Source organism: Boleophthalmus pectinirostris, unplaced genomic scaffold, assembly GCF_026225935.1.
Source record: "Boleophthalmus pectinirostris isolate CB_2022bp ecotype Guang Dong unplaced genomic scaffold, ASM2622593v1 HiC_scaffold_6, whole genome shotgun sequence".
Lineage (NCBI taxonomy): Eukaryota > Metazoa > Chordata > Actinopteri > Gobiiformes > Gobiidae > Boleophthalmus > Boleophthalmus pectinirostris.
The window spans coordinates 31080276-31096859 of NW_026571447.1; the positions used below are offsets into that span (position 1 = coordinate 31080276).

Consider the following 16584-nt stretch of genomic DNA (forward strand, 5'->3'; position numbering starts at 1 on the left):
AAAATAATAATGGAAACTATTTGTAAACATTTTCAAACTTGCTCTTGGGTCTGGCTCTGAACCCTCCCACCAGGATCACGCCTGTGTCTCTGTCCTTTATAACCTGCCCCATCACGCAGCGCTCACTCATTCCCTCATTCTCCAACCTCTGAACTGGGATCGGACTATTTTATCTTTACACTGGGAATACTGCAACTGTGTTTTTTCAGTAATGACAGAAGCTAAGACCACTGGACTTGAATGATAATGGGTGTTTTCTTTCTAATTATCTTTTAAACTGGATACCTGGGTCCTGATTGGCTGCTGTGTCACAGACTGAGAGCATGCTTCTGCGGATGGAAGTTGGAGACACTTTGGCACAGAAGACTTAGTCAAACATCAATAAATGGGTAAGAAATAAGACAACTACAGCGAGTGGTTCCAGGTCATAGCTTTCAGTTTCCTGTTATAGGCTCTTCAACAGATATAATATTTAGTTTTAAATGGTTAATTGTCATGGCAATAGTCCTCATTTCCCATCATTCTGAAACCCATGGATTGAGAGCATTAAGCAAACCACTAAACAGGCTGCGTTAAACACCTGCTCTGGTGCGTTAACACCTGTTCTGTATTGGTTGTAGTTTGTGCCCAGGTTTGTCCTGATGCAAAACTTTCCAGTCCTGGTTCAGTCCAATTTGGTTTAGTCCCAGTTTTGATGTGATGTGTGTAAATGTGAACATATTTTGGTCTCTTATTTGGATTGTTATACAAATACAGACGACCTGTTGTATACCTGAGATAAGAGAGCAGAAGTAATGCTCTAGGAGAGAGTGGTAACAGGCTGTTGTCTTCACAGATTTGTGGGGATCGTCCCCTGAGGTGGGACAGGTTTAAGCAGAGCTGCAGAGGGTCTGAGGAGGAGGGCCGAGCGCTGGTCCTGAACACGGCTGACGCACTCAGAGCACAGACACACAGTCTGATGCCAACTGTCTCCACTGTCAATCGAACGGCACCACTCCTCCTCCTGTTGCTATGGGCGATCTGCCCCACCATGGCAACCAACTGGCTGTAAGTCTAGCGTGCAGAGGTGCAGAGAAAGAGGGAGTTTGTTTGTCATGCTATAACTTTAAAGCACAGTGACATGTCTCTAAATCTCCCCGCGCACTGCCCTCGCCGCCTTTGTCTCTGTCCTTGTGACCTTTTCTCTTTTATTCTTCCTCTCTTCATGCGCCTCTCTGTTGCCTTTTCCACTGTTTTTTCTCCGCTTTAAAACTTCGTTAGTTCCTCGTTCCCTTCTGCTTTCATTATGCACATTCCTCCTCTGCCCTCTGCTCGTCCATTTCTCTAAAAGTCACTACAACAATGTGGTCCTATTTGTCCCCGCAGCTCCCTGGCGAGGCTGCCGCGCTCCAGGCCTGTGTCGGGGGCTGCTCCGTGCGCGCGGCTCAGGGGGCTGACCCCGGGGCAGGTGGGAGTGTGCAGGGCAAGGGGGGAGGTCATGGAGTCTGTGCGGAAAGCAGCCGAGATGGTCATAGAAGAGGTACGATACGAGAGGCTTTGGGATGAGAAATAGAGAGAAAATGTAGGGGTGGGATCAGACAGAATTACCACAAGATGAGACGAGACATGAGATTGGGTAAACTTAAGAAACAAGAACAAGACAAGGCAAGATTTCAAATATTATTTCTAATTAAAATGTGTGGTTCAGTTCATACTTTTGACCCTTACAATTTTTGATTTATTTTTTTGACATTTTTTGGCTTCTCAAAATGTTAACTCACCAGCGTTTAACCCTACAAATCCAAATGCAATCATATTATAACAGTGTGTCCAATCTTGTGCTAATTCTGTCTTGCAAGATCTTGTAAAACGAGATCAAAATGTGGTAAATGTGGTAAAGGTGCACTATGTAACTTTTCTAGTGGAGAGTTTGCCACCTGCTTCTAGGATGACCACTTCCAATGGTAAAGAAAAAAAAGAGGAACAAGTTAAATATGATTGGACAAGGTGGGATGGATAAGATAAGTGGAATAACTCTCCATGATTTTCAGTTCAGCACAGACAGAAAGAGATTTGGAACAGAAAGATTACAAACATATTGAAACCCAGAAAGCCAGTACACCCACATAAGTTTTTATACAATTCATGTGGCTTCAATCAGAAAGTGAGAAGTGGGATGAGTGGGACAGGGGCCTAAACAGCTGTCAAAGAAAACAAAAAGAGGAACATGTGGTCACCCTACTTGTACTTGTCTTCATGAAGATGTTATAAGTTTGTTTAGAATGTTTCACAATATGATTTTAGACTTTCTAATCATGTTTTGGCATTTTAATTACTGAAAAAACAACTTTAAAGTCATGCATTTGGAATTATAAGTGTAGTAACTTGGTCTAGTAGTGGTATTGTTGCATGTATCCATCAAGATTTATTGTCAACATTCCAGGCAGGTCAATAACATCTCTACAGAGACAAGCAGAGCGACAGAAAAGCTCCGTGAGGCTCCTTTAAATGTGATATTCAGTGTCTCACCTTGACCTGTGTCTCAGTGCCAGCACCAGTTCAGAAACCGTCGATGGAACTGCTCCACGACTCCTCGAGGAATCAATGTGTTTGGAAGAGTAATGAACCAAGGTAAAACTCAATATAAACATTTAAAAAATACTGAACTAAGGTAAAAATGTCTGTGTAATCCCTCAGTCGTTCAGGTCAGGCTCCATCATGAAGGAAAATGTTCCATCTCAAAGCCACTAAGCGCTCATTTGAAGATAGTGAGCAGTCTTGCCTGATGTCACGTAGTTCTTGAAGCTCCAGAGTTCAATAGAGGCCGCATACTCTAAGTTTTTTACCTAATTTGCTTTTGCCAACAAGGACTTTGAACAGTAGACGACGCTATTAAAACACGATATACACAGATAAAAGCAAAAAAGTTCATTTAGTGTTTAGCTTCCACTTAAAAAAAAATCTAGCTGACAGAATTTAGTTTCCTTTTGCAGTGAACAAGGTAAAATCTAATCCTCAAAACATTTAAACACATGAAGGTTATGAAATAAAACAGTGTTCTTTATTGCAGGCACTCGTGAGGCGGCCTTCGTGCACGCGCTGTCCTCCGCTGCAGTGGCTGTGGCCGTGACGCGCGCCTGCACCCGGGGGGAGTTAGAGCGCTGCGGCTGCGACAGGAAGGTCAGGGGGGTCAGCCCAGAGGGTGAGCATGTGGCATTAGCAATGGGCACAACAACACCACAACACTGGGTTACTCATTATTGGTCTTGTACACAGCAAAAATCATAATGAGTACAATATCGTTACAGATTTAAGTAGTTCAGATGATTTGGTTTGAAGTATTTGAAGTAGTCTAATGTTTTGAAACAGATCAGATACATCTTGAAAGAAGCACAGTGCTGCAAACCTTTCCGGTGTGGAGGAGAAGTTTTTGTTTTGCCGGGAATGTTTCACTGTATGCATTAAAGTTATGCATTTATTCCATTAAAGGTGTTTTTTATTGTAAGATTTGAACTGTGAACGTCATCACCGCTCTACAGATTTGTGCTGTACTTTGCTTGATGGCGCCACATTCTGTCTCCATGAGATTGTGGATTATTCTAGGCAAAGTAGAAAAGTTAGATAATGTACCTCTTTCCAGAAAAACAAAACAAAACAAAACTTAGTCTCTCATCCACAGTGTCACATTGTCGTTCTGTCGCTCCACAGGGTTCCAGTGGTCCGGGTGCAGTGATAACCTCTCCTATGGAGTGGCGTTCTCCCAAACGTTTGTGGATGAACCGGAGCGAGCCAAAGGGCTGTCCGCTGGCCGACCGCTCATGAACCTACACAACAACGAGGCAGGAAGAAAGGTCAGTTTGAACACACAAACAGCAAAAAACAGATTCTCCAGCATGAGTGAAAATGACTAATTATGAATATTAAACTTAAAGGTACAAAACATTTGGCATTAAAGATTTCTATTTTGCATTTATTTATGAATTTTATTGCTAAAATTATGCTTGAACCCTGCATTCTTACTGTTCTTACTGCAATGGTAAGAATTAGGATTGGGTATCATGAAGAAGTTGCCGATACAATACATACCTCGATACATAGGCCACGATATGATACATATCTCGATACAGTGAGCTTATGATTCGATTCAATTCTTAACTCCTTCTTAAACTATGTCTTGTGCAACGTTCATATGAAACACACACATTTTAATAATTAAAAATGTGTTGCATAAACGAGTTTCCTTCGTCTGAACAAGCAGCAAAACTGTAGCGCTGTAACAAAATAATTAAGTAAAAGATATCACAAATACTCTTGGCGATATATTAATTCAGCAGCCCATGATATTGATACTGTATCATCACATTAAACAATGCGATATATATGTATATATATTGATATTTTTGCACACCCCTATGCTTGAACCCTGCATTCTTACTGTGAGTGTGTTCACCTATCCACAGATCTGACTTGAAACGTGGCCTGGTGAGTCTCCTGCTCGTCTCTATGGAGATAGATACTGTATGTTGTGAAGGTCATACTGTGGAACTTTTCAGACAAAGCAATAACATCTCCTTAGACGCAAGCAGGTGACGGACCCTCCACCAAAAAGTTACATAATGAACCTTTAATTTGGGTGGTTTTGACTAATTTCAAGATTCATGCATACATTTTTATTTCAAGCTTTTGCCATGGGGTAAAAAATGCACTTACCTGTTGACTGAATTATTTTGACCAATCAGAAATGTCATGAAACAATTTAAATAATGCCATATAAACAATTAAATCTAAAGTAAAAACTACTGACAATAAAACAAATATTTAAGAACTGATCTAAGACGATGTCCAGTTGTTTCAGTGTTGTCCCTGACAGAGCGTGTGTTTCAGGCCATCCTCCACAACATGCAGGTGGAGTGTAAGTGTCACGGCGTCTCTGGCTCCTGCGAGCTCAGGACCTGCTGGAAGGTCATGCCCCCGTTCAGGAGGGTGGGCGTCGTGCTTAAAGAGCGCTTTGACGGAGCAACTGAGGTACAACACAAACACCTCAAAAGAACGCTTTCGTATACACTGCAAAATAAAATACTTACACGAGTTAAACTGGCTGGATTTAAGAGTATTAATCTTCTTTAGAGCAGTTTTGATTTTTTTTTTTTTTTTTTAGCTATTTCTAGATTCTTGGACCTAGTATCTAGAATTTTGGGTTAGTATTTCTGATGTTTTTATTTGCTAGTGGAGGAGTGAAAGATGAAACTTGTGGTCAACTAAATGAAAAATATTTAGCTTTACTCAAGAATTTTTTTTAAAACCAGATCGCCAAATCTATCATCATTAATATTCTTAATTAAAGTGAAAGTCCTACCCTACCTCTACCCCAGACCCCTATAATTATAGTTTGTAAAAACTAATTATCTTATTATTTGACAACTAAATAATGATCTTGAATGAACTAATTTTCATACCCTTGCTCTGTCAGGTTCGGCTCACTCGTATTGGTTCGCGGCCGGCCTTGTTGCCTCGAGACCCCCAGGTTAAACCGCCTGCTGCCAGGGACCTGCTCTACCTGGCTCCCTCCCCAGACTTCTGTCACCTGGACCCAGACAACGGGATTCCTGGGACCGCAGGCCGAAGGTGCAATGGTAAGAGTTAGGGCTGGGGATCATCAAGAAGTTACCGATACAATACTTATCTTGATACAGTGCACTTTCGATTCTATAGGATATATTTGAAATCAATTCTATATGGTTCAATAAAAAATTATTTACTAATCATGGGTGTGATACTAAAGTCTTCATGAAACCACCTCTTGTGCAAAGTTCACATGAAACACACCCATTTTATTCATCAAAACAGTGAAAATGTCAAATGTGTTACATAAGGGAGTTTCCTTTTTCTGAAAAATCAACAAAACTGTAACACTTTAACAAAATAATTGAGTAAAATATACCAAAAATACTCTTGGCGATATATTAACACAGCAGGCCATGATATCAATACTGTGTTATCACATTAAACGATACGATATATTTCGATATTTTCGATATTTTTATACACAAACATTTTTATCCCAAAAACGAGTTTGTTAAAATGACTTCGACTCAGGATTCTAATCTCTCAGTTTCAGTGGTTTTGACTAATTTAGATTTGGACCTATACCTTATTTTACTTTCAGTAGAGTAGTTCTTATTCCAAGCCAAATTATTTACCAATGGGTTAAGAAAAATGCACAACAGAATCCAGGCACTCCAAAGAATTAAAACTCACATGAGGAAAAATAGAAGCCAGGACCAGTTTGGACGAAGCATGCTGGCTTTGACCATCTAAATAAAAGCCTTTTAACTATATTTTTCCTTGTGCAATTTTTACTTCTTTGGAATGCCTGGAGTCCGTTGTGTTTAAAGTTTTGCTCTTTTTCCAAGAGCACCGTCTACCTGCTCCCACTGATTGGAAAACCTGCAGCAAACAGCCACATTTTTGTTTATTCTGTTCAGAAAAACGCACTTTGAATGTTTTGAAAATGTTGTAATATTCTACATCACATAAGCAATTAAAACTAACCTTGTCAAAACTGTTGAAATAGGACTAGATCTAAAATGGTTGAAGTGTGATGTATTTTAATTTGACATGTCTGGATGCATTAATCTGTGTCAGGGACGTCCCGCTTGGCTCCGGACGGCTGCGAGCTGGTGTGCTGCGGGCCCGGGTACAGGGCGGGCCGGGCCGAGGTGGTACAGCGCTGCTCCTGCAAGTTCTCCTGGTGCTGCTCAGTGCGCTGTCAGCAATGCAAAAACACTGTCACCATTCACACGTGCAGAGTCTAAAGTCCTACAAATATCTGACACATGTCCTACAAAAGGGAAATGACTGAGGAATTAACACGTAACAGACCAACAGACAGACACGAGATGGTCCACGGGCTGTGTACGCTGCAAAAAAGAACGTGCATTAGTTAAAATGATTTGAATTCAGAATATTTATCTTGAGAATTGGCAGTTTCCAGATTCTACAATGATAATGTCAAACTTCTAGAAAACGGAGATTGATTTTATTGTGCTTTGTATCTGATGAATGGCAAAACTTCTCTCTAAAAACCAGACAGAATTTAATTTTCTTTTACATAACCTACCGAGATGACAGCGGGGTTACACAGACATATTCATTTTGGCTTCCTCCATCTGTATTAAATATTATTGGCCTACAAAGTATTATTATGTCCCAGATATTAGTTGTATTTCATTCGTACTGACCAACAGTGGTTCAAGCTTGTAATGTTTCTGATTCTTTTACTACTGCCCTCTGGTGGTCTTCAGAGCCTCATAGAACCCTGGTTATTCCTGTAACTACTGATTTATCTATTATTTATTTAGATTATTTGTTGAAAGTGAAGGCATTTCCCTACTTTACATATATAATGTGGAGAAAATTTGCATTACTTTTGATGCAAATAGATTTAAATCAATATACAGGTAAATATCCTAAAATAATCTTGACAAACTAATTAAAAACCTCGACTTATAAGTTTCATAATTAAATAAATATTCTGAATTCAAGTGCTTTTGAGTTTTGAGTTTTGCAGTGTGCATGTAAATAATCAGCAGATGATCGTTTTGGCTCAACTCTGAGCTTTTTCACGAAGAAAACATAAATAGTGAGACAAATACAGACATGCTCCGACAGGCAGGCTTGTATCCACACACGGGGCTGGGTCATATCACATCGCTCCACCACAGAGACCATTTTCACTGAGCCGACAAAGCTTAAACAGCTGAACTTAACCACAACTAACAGAGAATGTGTACAATTTACATCTATGGTGTTTAATTCAAAGTAGCAAATGTTTGTACATCAAGAGGTCAAAATGTCTCATCTTCATTTGGGTTATTTATTTGTTTAATGCCATGTACCAGTGTAATCTGAGCTTCACTGTATTAACATCAGAGTCTGTCTTGTGCTTTGTCCATTATTGTACATTTTTGCACATGCATTTCCTGTAGATCTGTTTGATGCATCTAATAAGCACTCTAGTAAAATTATCTTTCACTGTTGTTTCTTTCACTTGTCCAAAACACTTGCATTCAGTAGAGGCGTAACGATATCCAAGTCTCACGATACGATATTGTCACGGTATACATCTCACTGTACGATATTTATTGCGATATTTTGTGGAGGCTTACAAACAAAACTATTAATATGCTACTTTTAAATGCCTTGATAAGACTTAATTCAAATAACTAAGACTTAAAAGTGCTTAGAACTGTTATTATGTTAGTCTGCACTGAAATGGAGCAAAGGATCTTGGTCAATGTAGTTCCCTCTGTCTTTTTTTTTTTTTTTTTTAGCTATTGCTGCACCATAACTCTTAATTTATGCAAAGAGACTTGTGATTCGATATATTGTGATGGTCCAGGATATTACTGTGAGAACTTTGACGATACGATATCACGATATTTCGGTTATTGTTACGTCCCTGGCATTCACGTAACATAACTTTTACTATTTAGATGGAGGGCAGATCAGAACTATATGGTAGAAATTGCAAATGTTTTCACCTTGTTCATCGTTAATATTTGAGATTACTGGGCCTAGTCACACAAAACAAAAACTGTCTGAAAGTTCAATGTTTTCATGTGGATCCCAAGAAGAGTAGCTGGTGTCACGGACATCAGCTAATAGGATCCGAATCAAATCAAATCAACTTCTCTGTCAGAATAAATTAGGTTCTGCTATATCAGTAAGTGTATCAGTAAGGCATTATTCAGTCACACATACCCATAAATTAACTTCTCTATTTCAGGATATAGGTATTACATTGTTTTTGAGAGATTAAAATGAGAGCAATACGATGGAATAAGTATTGTGTTAGATGAGAACCATAAGGAATTGTCAGGATAAGATTATTTTATCCAATCAGGTGTGATGTACGAGAACCATGAGGAAGTAAACAACAGAAAAACAAACAAAAAAAAACAAATGCCTATTGTTAAATAAAGGCCAGTGCCCTCTGCCCAGGCTGGCGTCACCTAGTGCCTCCGTTCAAAATTTTATTTCTCTCCAGCGACTAGGTCAGGAATCAGAATACAAAAACCCTGGAAGTGCGAGTCCGGGTAACAGCCAATCAGCGAAAGAGACATATATTCTGTGTTGGCAACGATTCCCGAGATCAAGAATTTAAAGCTGGAATAAAGAGAATGTTTGGTGAATTTTATCAAGGGTAAAGACGTTATTGCCCTTCTTCCTATGGGATTTGGGAAAAGTTTAATATACCAGTTTAATATACCAGTTAGTCCCGTTAGCAGTCACGATCAAATAGCAGCGATTGGTTAAATAAAAAAAGTACCCGCCTACTGTCGAGTGAACGAATCCTAATGCTGCGAGGTCAGACGGTTTCTACAAAGTGAAACAGGCTGATGAATCAGGTATAAGGACATCATGAAAGTCTAAAAAGTAATCCAATAGTTTAGAGGATATTACATAAAGAAAAACTGGTTTGTGACTCAAAAAAAAAAAAGGAAGCGATATTTCTGCAAACCATTTTATTACAAATATTCAGTGATTATAAACACCCACAATTAGTTATCATCGCCATGTTGAGGATGATGTGTTCAAACATTAAGACTAAAATTGTTACAGTATTGATCAAGTTTGTTGTCTACCGATAAAAAACAACAAAAAAGTTCAAGTTTTGATGAACTGCTAAACATTTTCCAAAACATGTTCAATGAATTAACACATGATGCATAAAATGAAAGAAATTATCGATAAGAGACGAGAGAACACCTCCACAAAAGTCATGAGGTCTGCATTACTATACTGCACTTTGGAGTGATCTTAATCTCATTCAACTCTCCAATTCAAAATACACAGAAAATGAAGGCTGATCAAGTACCACTTTGTTTTAAGCTTCCCCTTTAATGTGTAACCAACAATTTCTTTAAAAATATAATACAAGTCAAGAAATACACTGCAAATAAGACATTTTGATTAGTTATAATGATTAAAACAATAAAATTCAGAATAATAGTTAAATTTAAGTAGAATTGACTAGTTTAGATTTATTTACTAAAACCGTTTCAGGAGGTTTCTGAATTGAATATTTTTTGTGACAGTGGCGTAATTTTGGAGTGAATTATGAAAGCAGTCAAAAATGTGTTAAAACAAGTTAAGTCATTTTTAAAAAAAAGAAGTCCAAACTACTAAAAATTCATATTCTGAATTTCAGTAATTTTATCTCACTATGTTTTGCAGTGTAATCTTAAAGACTTTATTCCCAGCTAAATAAATGTTTTAAAAAAAATAAAAGGTTGGAGCATATGTGATAGGGAGGGGATCCCGCCCCACCTTTATACTACGGATGAAAACACTGGAAGTTCGTAAAGAAAAGTGAACAGACATGGAAGGGTTTATTGCTCGCTAAGGCAGCTCCTTTAGCATTTTAAAAAGGCACACTGTAAAAATGAATATCTAGACATGTTAAAATGACTTGAAACCTATTTAAAATGTTTCTGACTTGTTCCAATGCGTTACTTCTAATTTCAGTCAAATTATTGCTAGTGGGGTTTGAAAAATTCACTTAACCCAGCGGCACTGAAATTGTCTAAGCCCAGAAGCAATTAAATCTTATCAAAGCTTAAATCTTTAATTCAAGTCTTTTTAAGCAAGGCTAGATATGACATTTTTGCAGAGTATGTTCAAGGCACAAAGTGTACACATTATCAGAAGACACAAAGGTATGGTACCTCCTCTCTGCCTTTTGTCCACTCTTATTTAAAGGATCGTGGGTCTTACAGAGTGACTGCAGCACAGGTTTCTTTGACTTAATCTACAACAGGACGCACTTTCGCTTGGGTTTGGTCTCAGGTGGCTCCAACGCGGCTAAAATGGCCTCATCAAACACATTCTTCAGCCCTCGCTAGTGAGAAAAGAAAGACGAAAACAACAATTAAAATAAATAACCAGCAGAAATTCAGTATGAAAATCTGTTCAAGGGGTTAGAAGGTTGGGTTCATTTCATAACTTTCTAAACGGCCTGTAGTTTCAAAATGACAGTGAGGCGGAGGGCAGGTCAGAATGTGACAGCTAAAAATGTCCAGACACATAATTTAGAAACTGGAATGAATTTCACATCCTAAATGTCAGCATAAATAAACTCAATAAACCGTATTTTCCGCACTATTGGGTGCTCTGGATTTTAAGGCGCAATGTCATTGAATTTTCTAACTTTTTTCACAAATAAACCGCACTGGACTTTAAATGAAACACAACAGTTGGATGGGTCATTCAGACTTTGTTTGGTCATGGTGACTCTGGGCTTTGTTCAGTTGTGGCGTGTAGGGAGGGTGCTGTCTGGGACCGCTGGATTGTTGGCGTGTTCGCAGTGAATCAGTTGTTCTAGAAGTGGCACATTGCACTCGCTATTTCGGTTCGTTCCTACGTTCCGTTCCTCGTCGGCGTGGAGTGATGAGTGTGTCTGTGGGTGTTTTTCGCTGTGCGGTCACTGTCTGCTCCGTGTGTGTTTGCGTGCGCTGCGGGTGGTGCGGCTTTGTAGTTTACTGAAGTCGTGCTGGGACACCCGAGTGGATTTGTGTATAGGGCGCTCTGGATTGTGGGGCGCGCAGTCGTTTTTTGATGGGATTGAAGGATTAAGAGTGCTATAGTGCGGAAAATACGGTAGTATTTAAAAAGTTGTGGAATTATTTAAAAGCAGTGTGATTGTTCACAGCTAAATAAAACTGATAATTGATAAGAAACTGACTGATAAGCCTCAATGTTATGTAAGGCTAAAATACACTTTATTGTCCCAGTAGAGAAATTAGTCCTCTGCATTTGACCCATCCTTCAATATACACAGCACAGACCCATCTCCAGATCTTGAGACCACCTTAGCTGGAGAACCTTACCTATTGTGCGGCAAAGGAGAAATTAAATTGAACTATTGTGCATGTTTTGGGTTGATCGGGGAAACCAGAGCATCCGAAGGAAACCCACCCAGATACAACAACAAACAAGCAAACTTCAGACAGAAAACCTCAGGAATCGAACCTGGAAACACTAGCCACTCTACCACCACACTGTCAGTTTTCTGATTGAATAATCCTTTCAAATTATCAATCACTCAGTTATAAAAGTGCCCTGCCCTACAATCATTACAATAACATGAACCCAACCTACAGCATGTCATGTGATACGACATTTTCACATTCCCAAACCAACATTACCTGTGTGAGAGCAGAGCACTCCACATACTTGACGGCCCTGAGCTCCCGAGCCAGTTTCTCTCCACTCTCTGGGTATAGGGGGCGCTGTTTGTTCTTTGCCAGTTTCTCGATGGTATTGCTGTCTTCCCTGAGGTCAACTTGAGTGCCCACTAAAAGGAACGGTGTGCGGGGGCAATGGTGGGAGATCTCCGGAACCCACTGAAAATTCACAACGACGTAAGTAAGACATGAAGCAAAGACATTAACTACATCATAAAGCCACTGGTAGTATGTATAAAAGCCATTTGAATGGAACAAAAATCACATTTAGTCATTATATTATTATATTTAGTTGATGTATATTTTTAACATCCTTTTGAATTTGTTAGAATGATGATAATAATAATTTAAGGTGAAGGTGCAGTTTATTTCCCAGTGCTTCAGAGCTCGAGGACCCATCTCCATGAACTTGTGTTACACTTGGTCAGGACTAACTTACACTAACTAACGTTTACCTATTGTGCATTATGTTTTGGGTTGATGGGGCAAACCAGGGTGCCCAGAGGAAACCCACCCAGACACAGTGTGGTGGATACCTCTCCCACCACGCCACAGTCTCAGTATTATTTAAGTTCATTTCATTTACATTAAGTTAATCACATTACACATCATTTAATTCCTTAATTTAGACTTATATTCTAATTTGAGTGCACACATTTTAGTTAATATAAGTCTGATTTACTTACACTTGTTCTTTTTGGTTTTTTGAGCACCGGACAGAGGACCCTTGGGAGAGACCATCGTGACTCAACATTAAGTTAGTTTGTTTAGTTTGATTTAAGATCACTTTATTATCACTTATTATTTTCTGTATTATAATTATTTGCCTTTTTGTTACTTTGATTAAGTTAGTAGTTTTAGTTAATTATTTAGTGTAATTCTCCCCTCTTTGTTCAGCTTTAGTTGGTCCTCAAGTATTTAAACTCCCCTGTTCCTTTGTCTGGTGGGGTTAGTTTTGTTCTGTTCAGTTTGATTTTGAGTTACCCCAGTTGGGCCCAGCTTTTTTGTTAATAATTTGCCTAATTTGAGCCTTTGTTAAATTATATCTTTTATTGACTTTATTAAATTTAAACTTATTTTTTTTTACCTTTTCTTTGCCTTTCTGTCTGGTCCACTACACACAGGAAGAACATATAAACTCCGCACAAAGGCCCAAGCGATCCAGGGGATCAAACCCAGAACCTTCTTGCTGTGAAGTGTGAGTGCTAACCACTCTGCCACACAAGTCACTCTGTCTGTATTGTTATTTTCACCTACAGTAGTGTAAAGGAGTTTGAATAAATCTAAAAACAAGAGCTGCTATCTAAATGTGAATGGAATTTAGAAAAAGCAAAAGCACTTCCTGGAGAATGAGCGCACCACCTCATGAAATCATCAGGTGGAACAGAGCGCTTTTCACTCAACTACGACTCAACTATGCATGAATTAAACAAGACCCAACATCAGGTACGTTTTTGTGAGAGAATAACATTACAACATAGTGAAAAGCTCCGTGTCAGTTCAGCATATTATGAGTAAAACTTCATTGCGTTACCTTTTCCTTGACATTTTCAAAAGATGATGGCGAAACAACAGAGAAGCACACGAGGAACACGTCTGTTTGTGGATAGCTGAGAGGCCGCAGTCTGTCGTAATCCTCCTGACCTAAGAGGTGAAAATTTACACGACAGTTATAGACCGTGAAAAGCGCAAAATAAACGCAGCCTCCTATCAATATTATGAACGTACCTGCTGTGTCAAAAAGCCCAAGTGTGTAGGGCTCTCCTCCAATCATCACCGTCACGGCATAGTTGTCAAAAACCTGCAGAGAACATACAGTACAATATTTTAATACTAATATTTCTGAAAAATTTGCAGGGATTTCACACTAGTAGCTTGAAAAATATAAAAATAGCAGTGTAATATAGTCTAATATAGTCAAATTTGTACTTCTATGGTTTAAAAACTAACTGAGCTTGTAGTGTTATCATGAACATGCAGAAGTAACAATTTTTATCTGTAATCGGTGTTTCTTTGATCAGTAGAAGGAATAAGTGACATTTACACACCAAAATACTGATTCTATTTGATGAAATAAATTGATTTAAATGTGGACTGTTTATGCCACCATAGTCTCAGTATAAACGTGTGGGAAACATTGATAATTTGTTGTTACAGCCTTATAAACAAGAAATAATTAGGCAAAAGACTAGGATAAGATCTGAATTTGGGTGTCATATTTTATTCATTTCATCATAAAAAGGTTGATAGCCAAGACTACATAAAGATATTAAGCCATTAAGTAAAATGTGTGGGTTTTAGAGGACGAAACACCTCAAATTAATGTTACAAGCTCTAAACTTTGGCATACAAAAACCCTGATAATTTCAATAAACAGTTAAATATTTAACAACAGGGTCCATTATTAAGTTTCACCTACAATAAAGAGGCTGTAAATTCTGGAGCCAGTTTTCACATCTGGTTAGTGACGGCACATCAGAGGTGTTGTTTAAAAAGAGTTTGAGGAAATGTTTGATATTTCATGGTGATGTTTGATAACCTTTCAACTGTGGGTGTTTCATTGTGTTTTAATCCATGTTTGAATCTAATTAATTTAATCCATTGTGTTTAAATTAAATTATTTATATATATTTTTTTATGCACAGCGATAATGTTGGATTTTTAATGTATTCATAAGTTGGAGGCTTTAATATAAGTCCTTTTGGGGTTTTTGCCTCTTCTGGCACCTACTTTTTTATCTAGTGTTTTTTTAATTGTTATGTTATATGTGCAAAATAAAAAAATATTTAAATAAAATTAAGTAAATAAATTAAAAAGTTGTGAACCTCAAAATCTGCACTACGCAACTTTTCATGTTGTACGTTATGTCAACAGCTCGTTTCAATGACGAGGTTGTTGTTTTGTTTAACAAGTTCCACAGTATAACATAATTACATGTGTCACCATGGAGACAAACAGGTGGTGTCCCCGGGCCAAGTTTATGGTCTGTGGAGAGGCAAGCCTACTCACAGAAAGAATGTTTTTTCCATTCCTACCTCTAACGGCGTGAAGACAGACACGTTTAATGCAATGCTGTGGAATCTGGTAAACATTTAGAGGGTGAACTTTTGATTAGGGTGACCAGATTTACAAAACAAAAACCTGGAACATCCCTCGTTTGAGTTGGTTTGTAATAATAATATTGTGAAACGAGTGCATAATTAAGGAAAATTGTTATGCACTCAACTAACAATATAGTATAGTCACATTTTCTTTGTGTTTTGGTCATTTTTAAGCAGTTTTTCTGTATTTTACTGAAACAAATAGCAATGTATGCCTCTCTTTACTGCTGGCAAATATCACATTTGTTGTATAAAACTGGGACACTGGTTTGGATAAATCTGCTGGGACAGGGGACACAGGACTCAAAATCATGACTGTCCCGGGTAAAAAGAGATAATACTTTTGATACTTTCAGATATTTATTCAAAGTTTTTAGGCCGTCGTGCACTTACCGTGGGAACATATTCAGAGGGGAATTTGTTTGTTGTGTAGGAGATCAATAAGCAGGTTTTTCCTACTGCACCGTCCCCCCACCACCACGCATTTTATAGTCTGCATCTATAGAAGAGAGACAAAATAGGAAATCATTACCAGGCTGCCAGTCACACCAGTGGAGGAAGTACAAAACTGTCACATATCCTGCCACATAAACAGACCTCCTGCTGCACAAGTAACATGCGATTTTGACTCAGCTGGCATGTTTAAAGTTAATTAATCTATATAAATGACACTGGATGACCCTACCCCTTTAAAGAACGCAAGGGCCCATAAGTTTTTATAGTATCCTGACGAGTGGGCTTGTTATTGCATGTGGAACTACAACAATATCGGTGACAGGAGCTCACTTCCGCATACCTACCTTACAATTAGTGAAAACTGATTTTGTAAAGCAAGGTAAAGTCTTGACTTTTACCACAAAACACGAGAACGATTGACAAAGGAATGAATAAATGTGTTAAAAATAAAGTCTATCATGCGGGACTCCAACTTAACCATTTGATAAGAACCACTGGAAAGATAATAAACTCAGAGATAAAATTACGTAAGGGAAGGAAACATAAAGTCTAATCAAAGTACATACACGTGGTTTACCAAAATACAGACGATTGTGATAGTTTAAGATAAAAATACAGCGTAAAAGAAATACTTTACAGGGCAAAAGTGGCGAGTTTGCGCTTTAATCAGCTATTTAACAACTAGTTACTTGAGATTCTAGCGTTTACGTGTCATGAAACTTTTACCTAAACTATCCCGCTGTCAGACTGATCGTATTTTAAACATTTATAGTAAAATGATAACTTTTCTCACCGCTTTT

At 38.3% G+C, this 16584-nt stretch overlaps 2 protein-coding genes across 2 annotated transcripts; one reads left to right on the forward strand and one right to left on the reverse strand.

Moving 5' to 3' along the window:
* Nucleotides 1-958: 958 nt before the first annotated feature.
* wnt4b (wingless-type MMTV integration site family, member 4b) lies at nucleotides 959-7985 on the forward strand. Its single transcript, XM_020928034.2, has 8 exons — nucleotides 959-1047; nucleotides 1366-1519; nucleotides 2526-2610; nucleotides 3050-3181; nucleotides 3688-3830; nucleotides 4864-5004; nucleotides 5450-5612; nucleotides 6625-7985. Exons 1-8 carry the CDS (start codon nucleotides 959-961, stop codon nucleotides 6792-6794), a joined length of 1077 nt encoding a protein of 358 aa, XP_020783693.1. The 3' UTR covers nucleotides 6795-7985.
* A 1506-nt stretch (nucleotides 7986-9491) lies between these two features.
* Nucleotides 9492-15827, reverse strand: cdc42l (cell division cycle 42, like). The gene is given in 6 exon segments (XM_020928045.2): nucleotides 9492-10882; nucleotides 12189-12386; nucleotides 13762-13871; nucleotides 13956-14028; nucleotides 15722-15799; nucleotides 15801-15827. Coding segments are annotated over 6 exon segments (576 nt in total). The 3' UTR covers nucleotides 9492-10792.
* Nucleotides 15828-16584: the final 757 nt, after the last annotated feature.

Bases quoted from the DNA above. Each gene is read 5' to 3' on its own strand.
- wnt4b (XM_020928034.2), top strand. From the start codon at position 959: ATGCCAACTGTCTCCACTGTCAATCGAACGGCACCACTCCTCCTCCTG. The intron at 2,611-3,049 runs GTAAAACTCAAT...TCTTTATTGCAG, and splicing joins TGGAAGAGTAATGAACCAAG to GCACTCGTGAGGCGGCCTTC. The intron at 5,005-5,449 runs GTACAACACAAA...TTGCTCTGTCAG, and splicing joins GCTTTGACGGAGCAACTGAG to GTTCGGCTCACTCGTATTGG.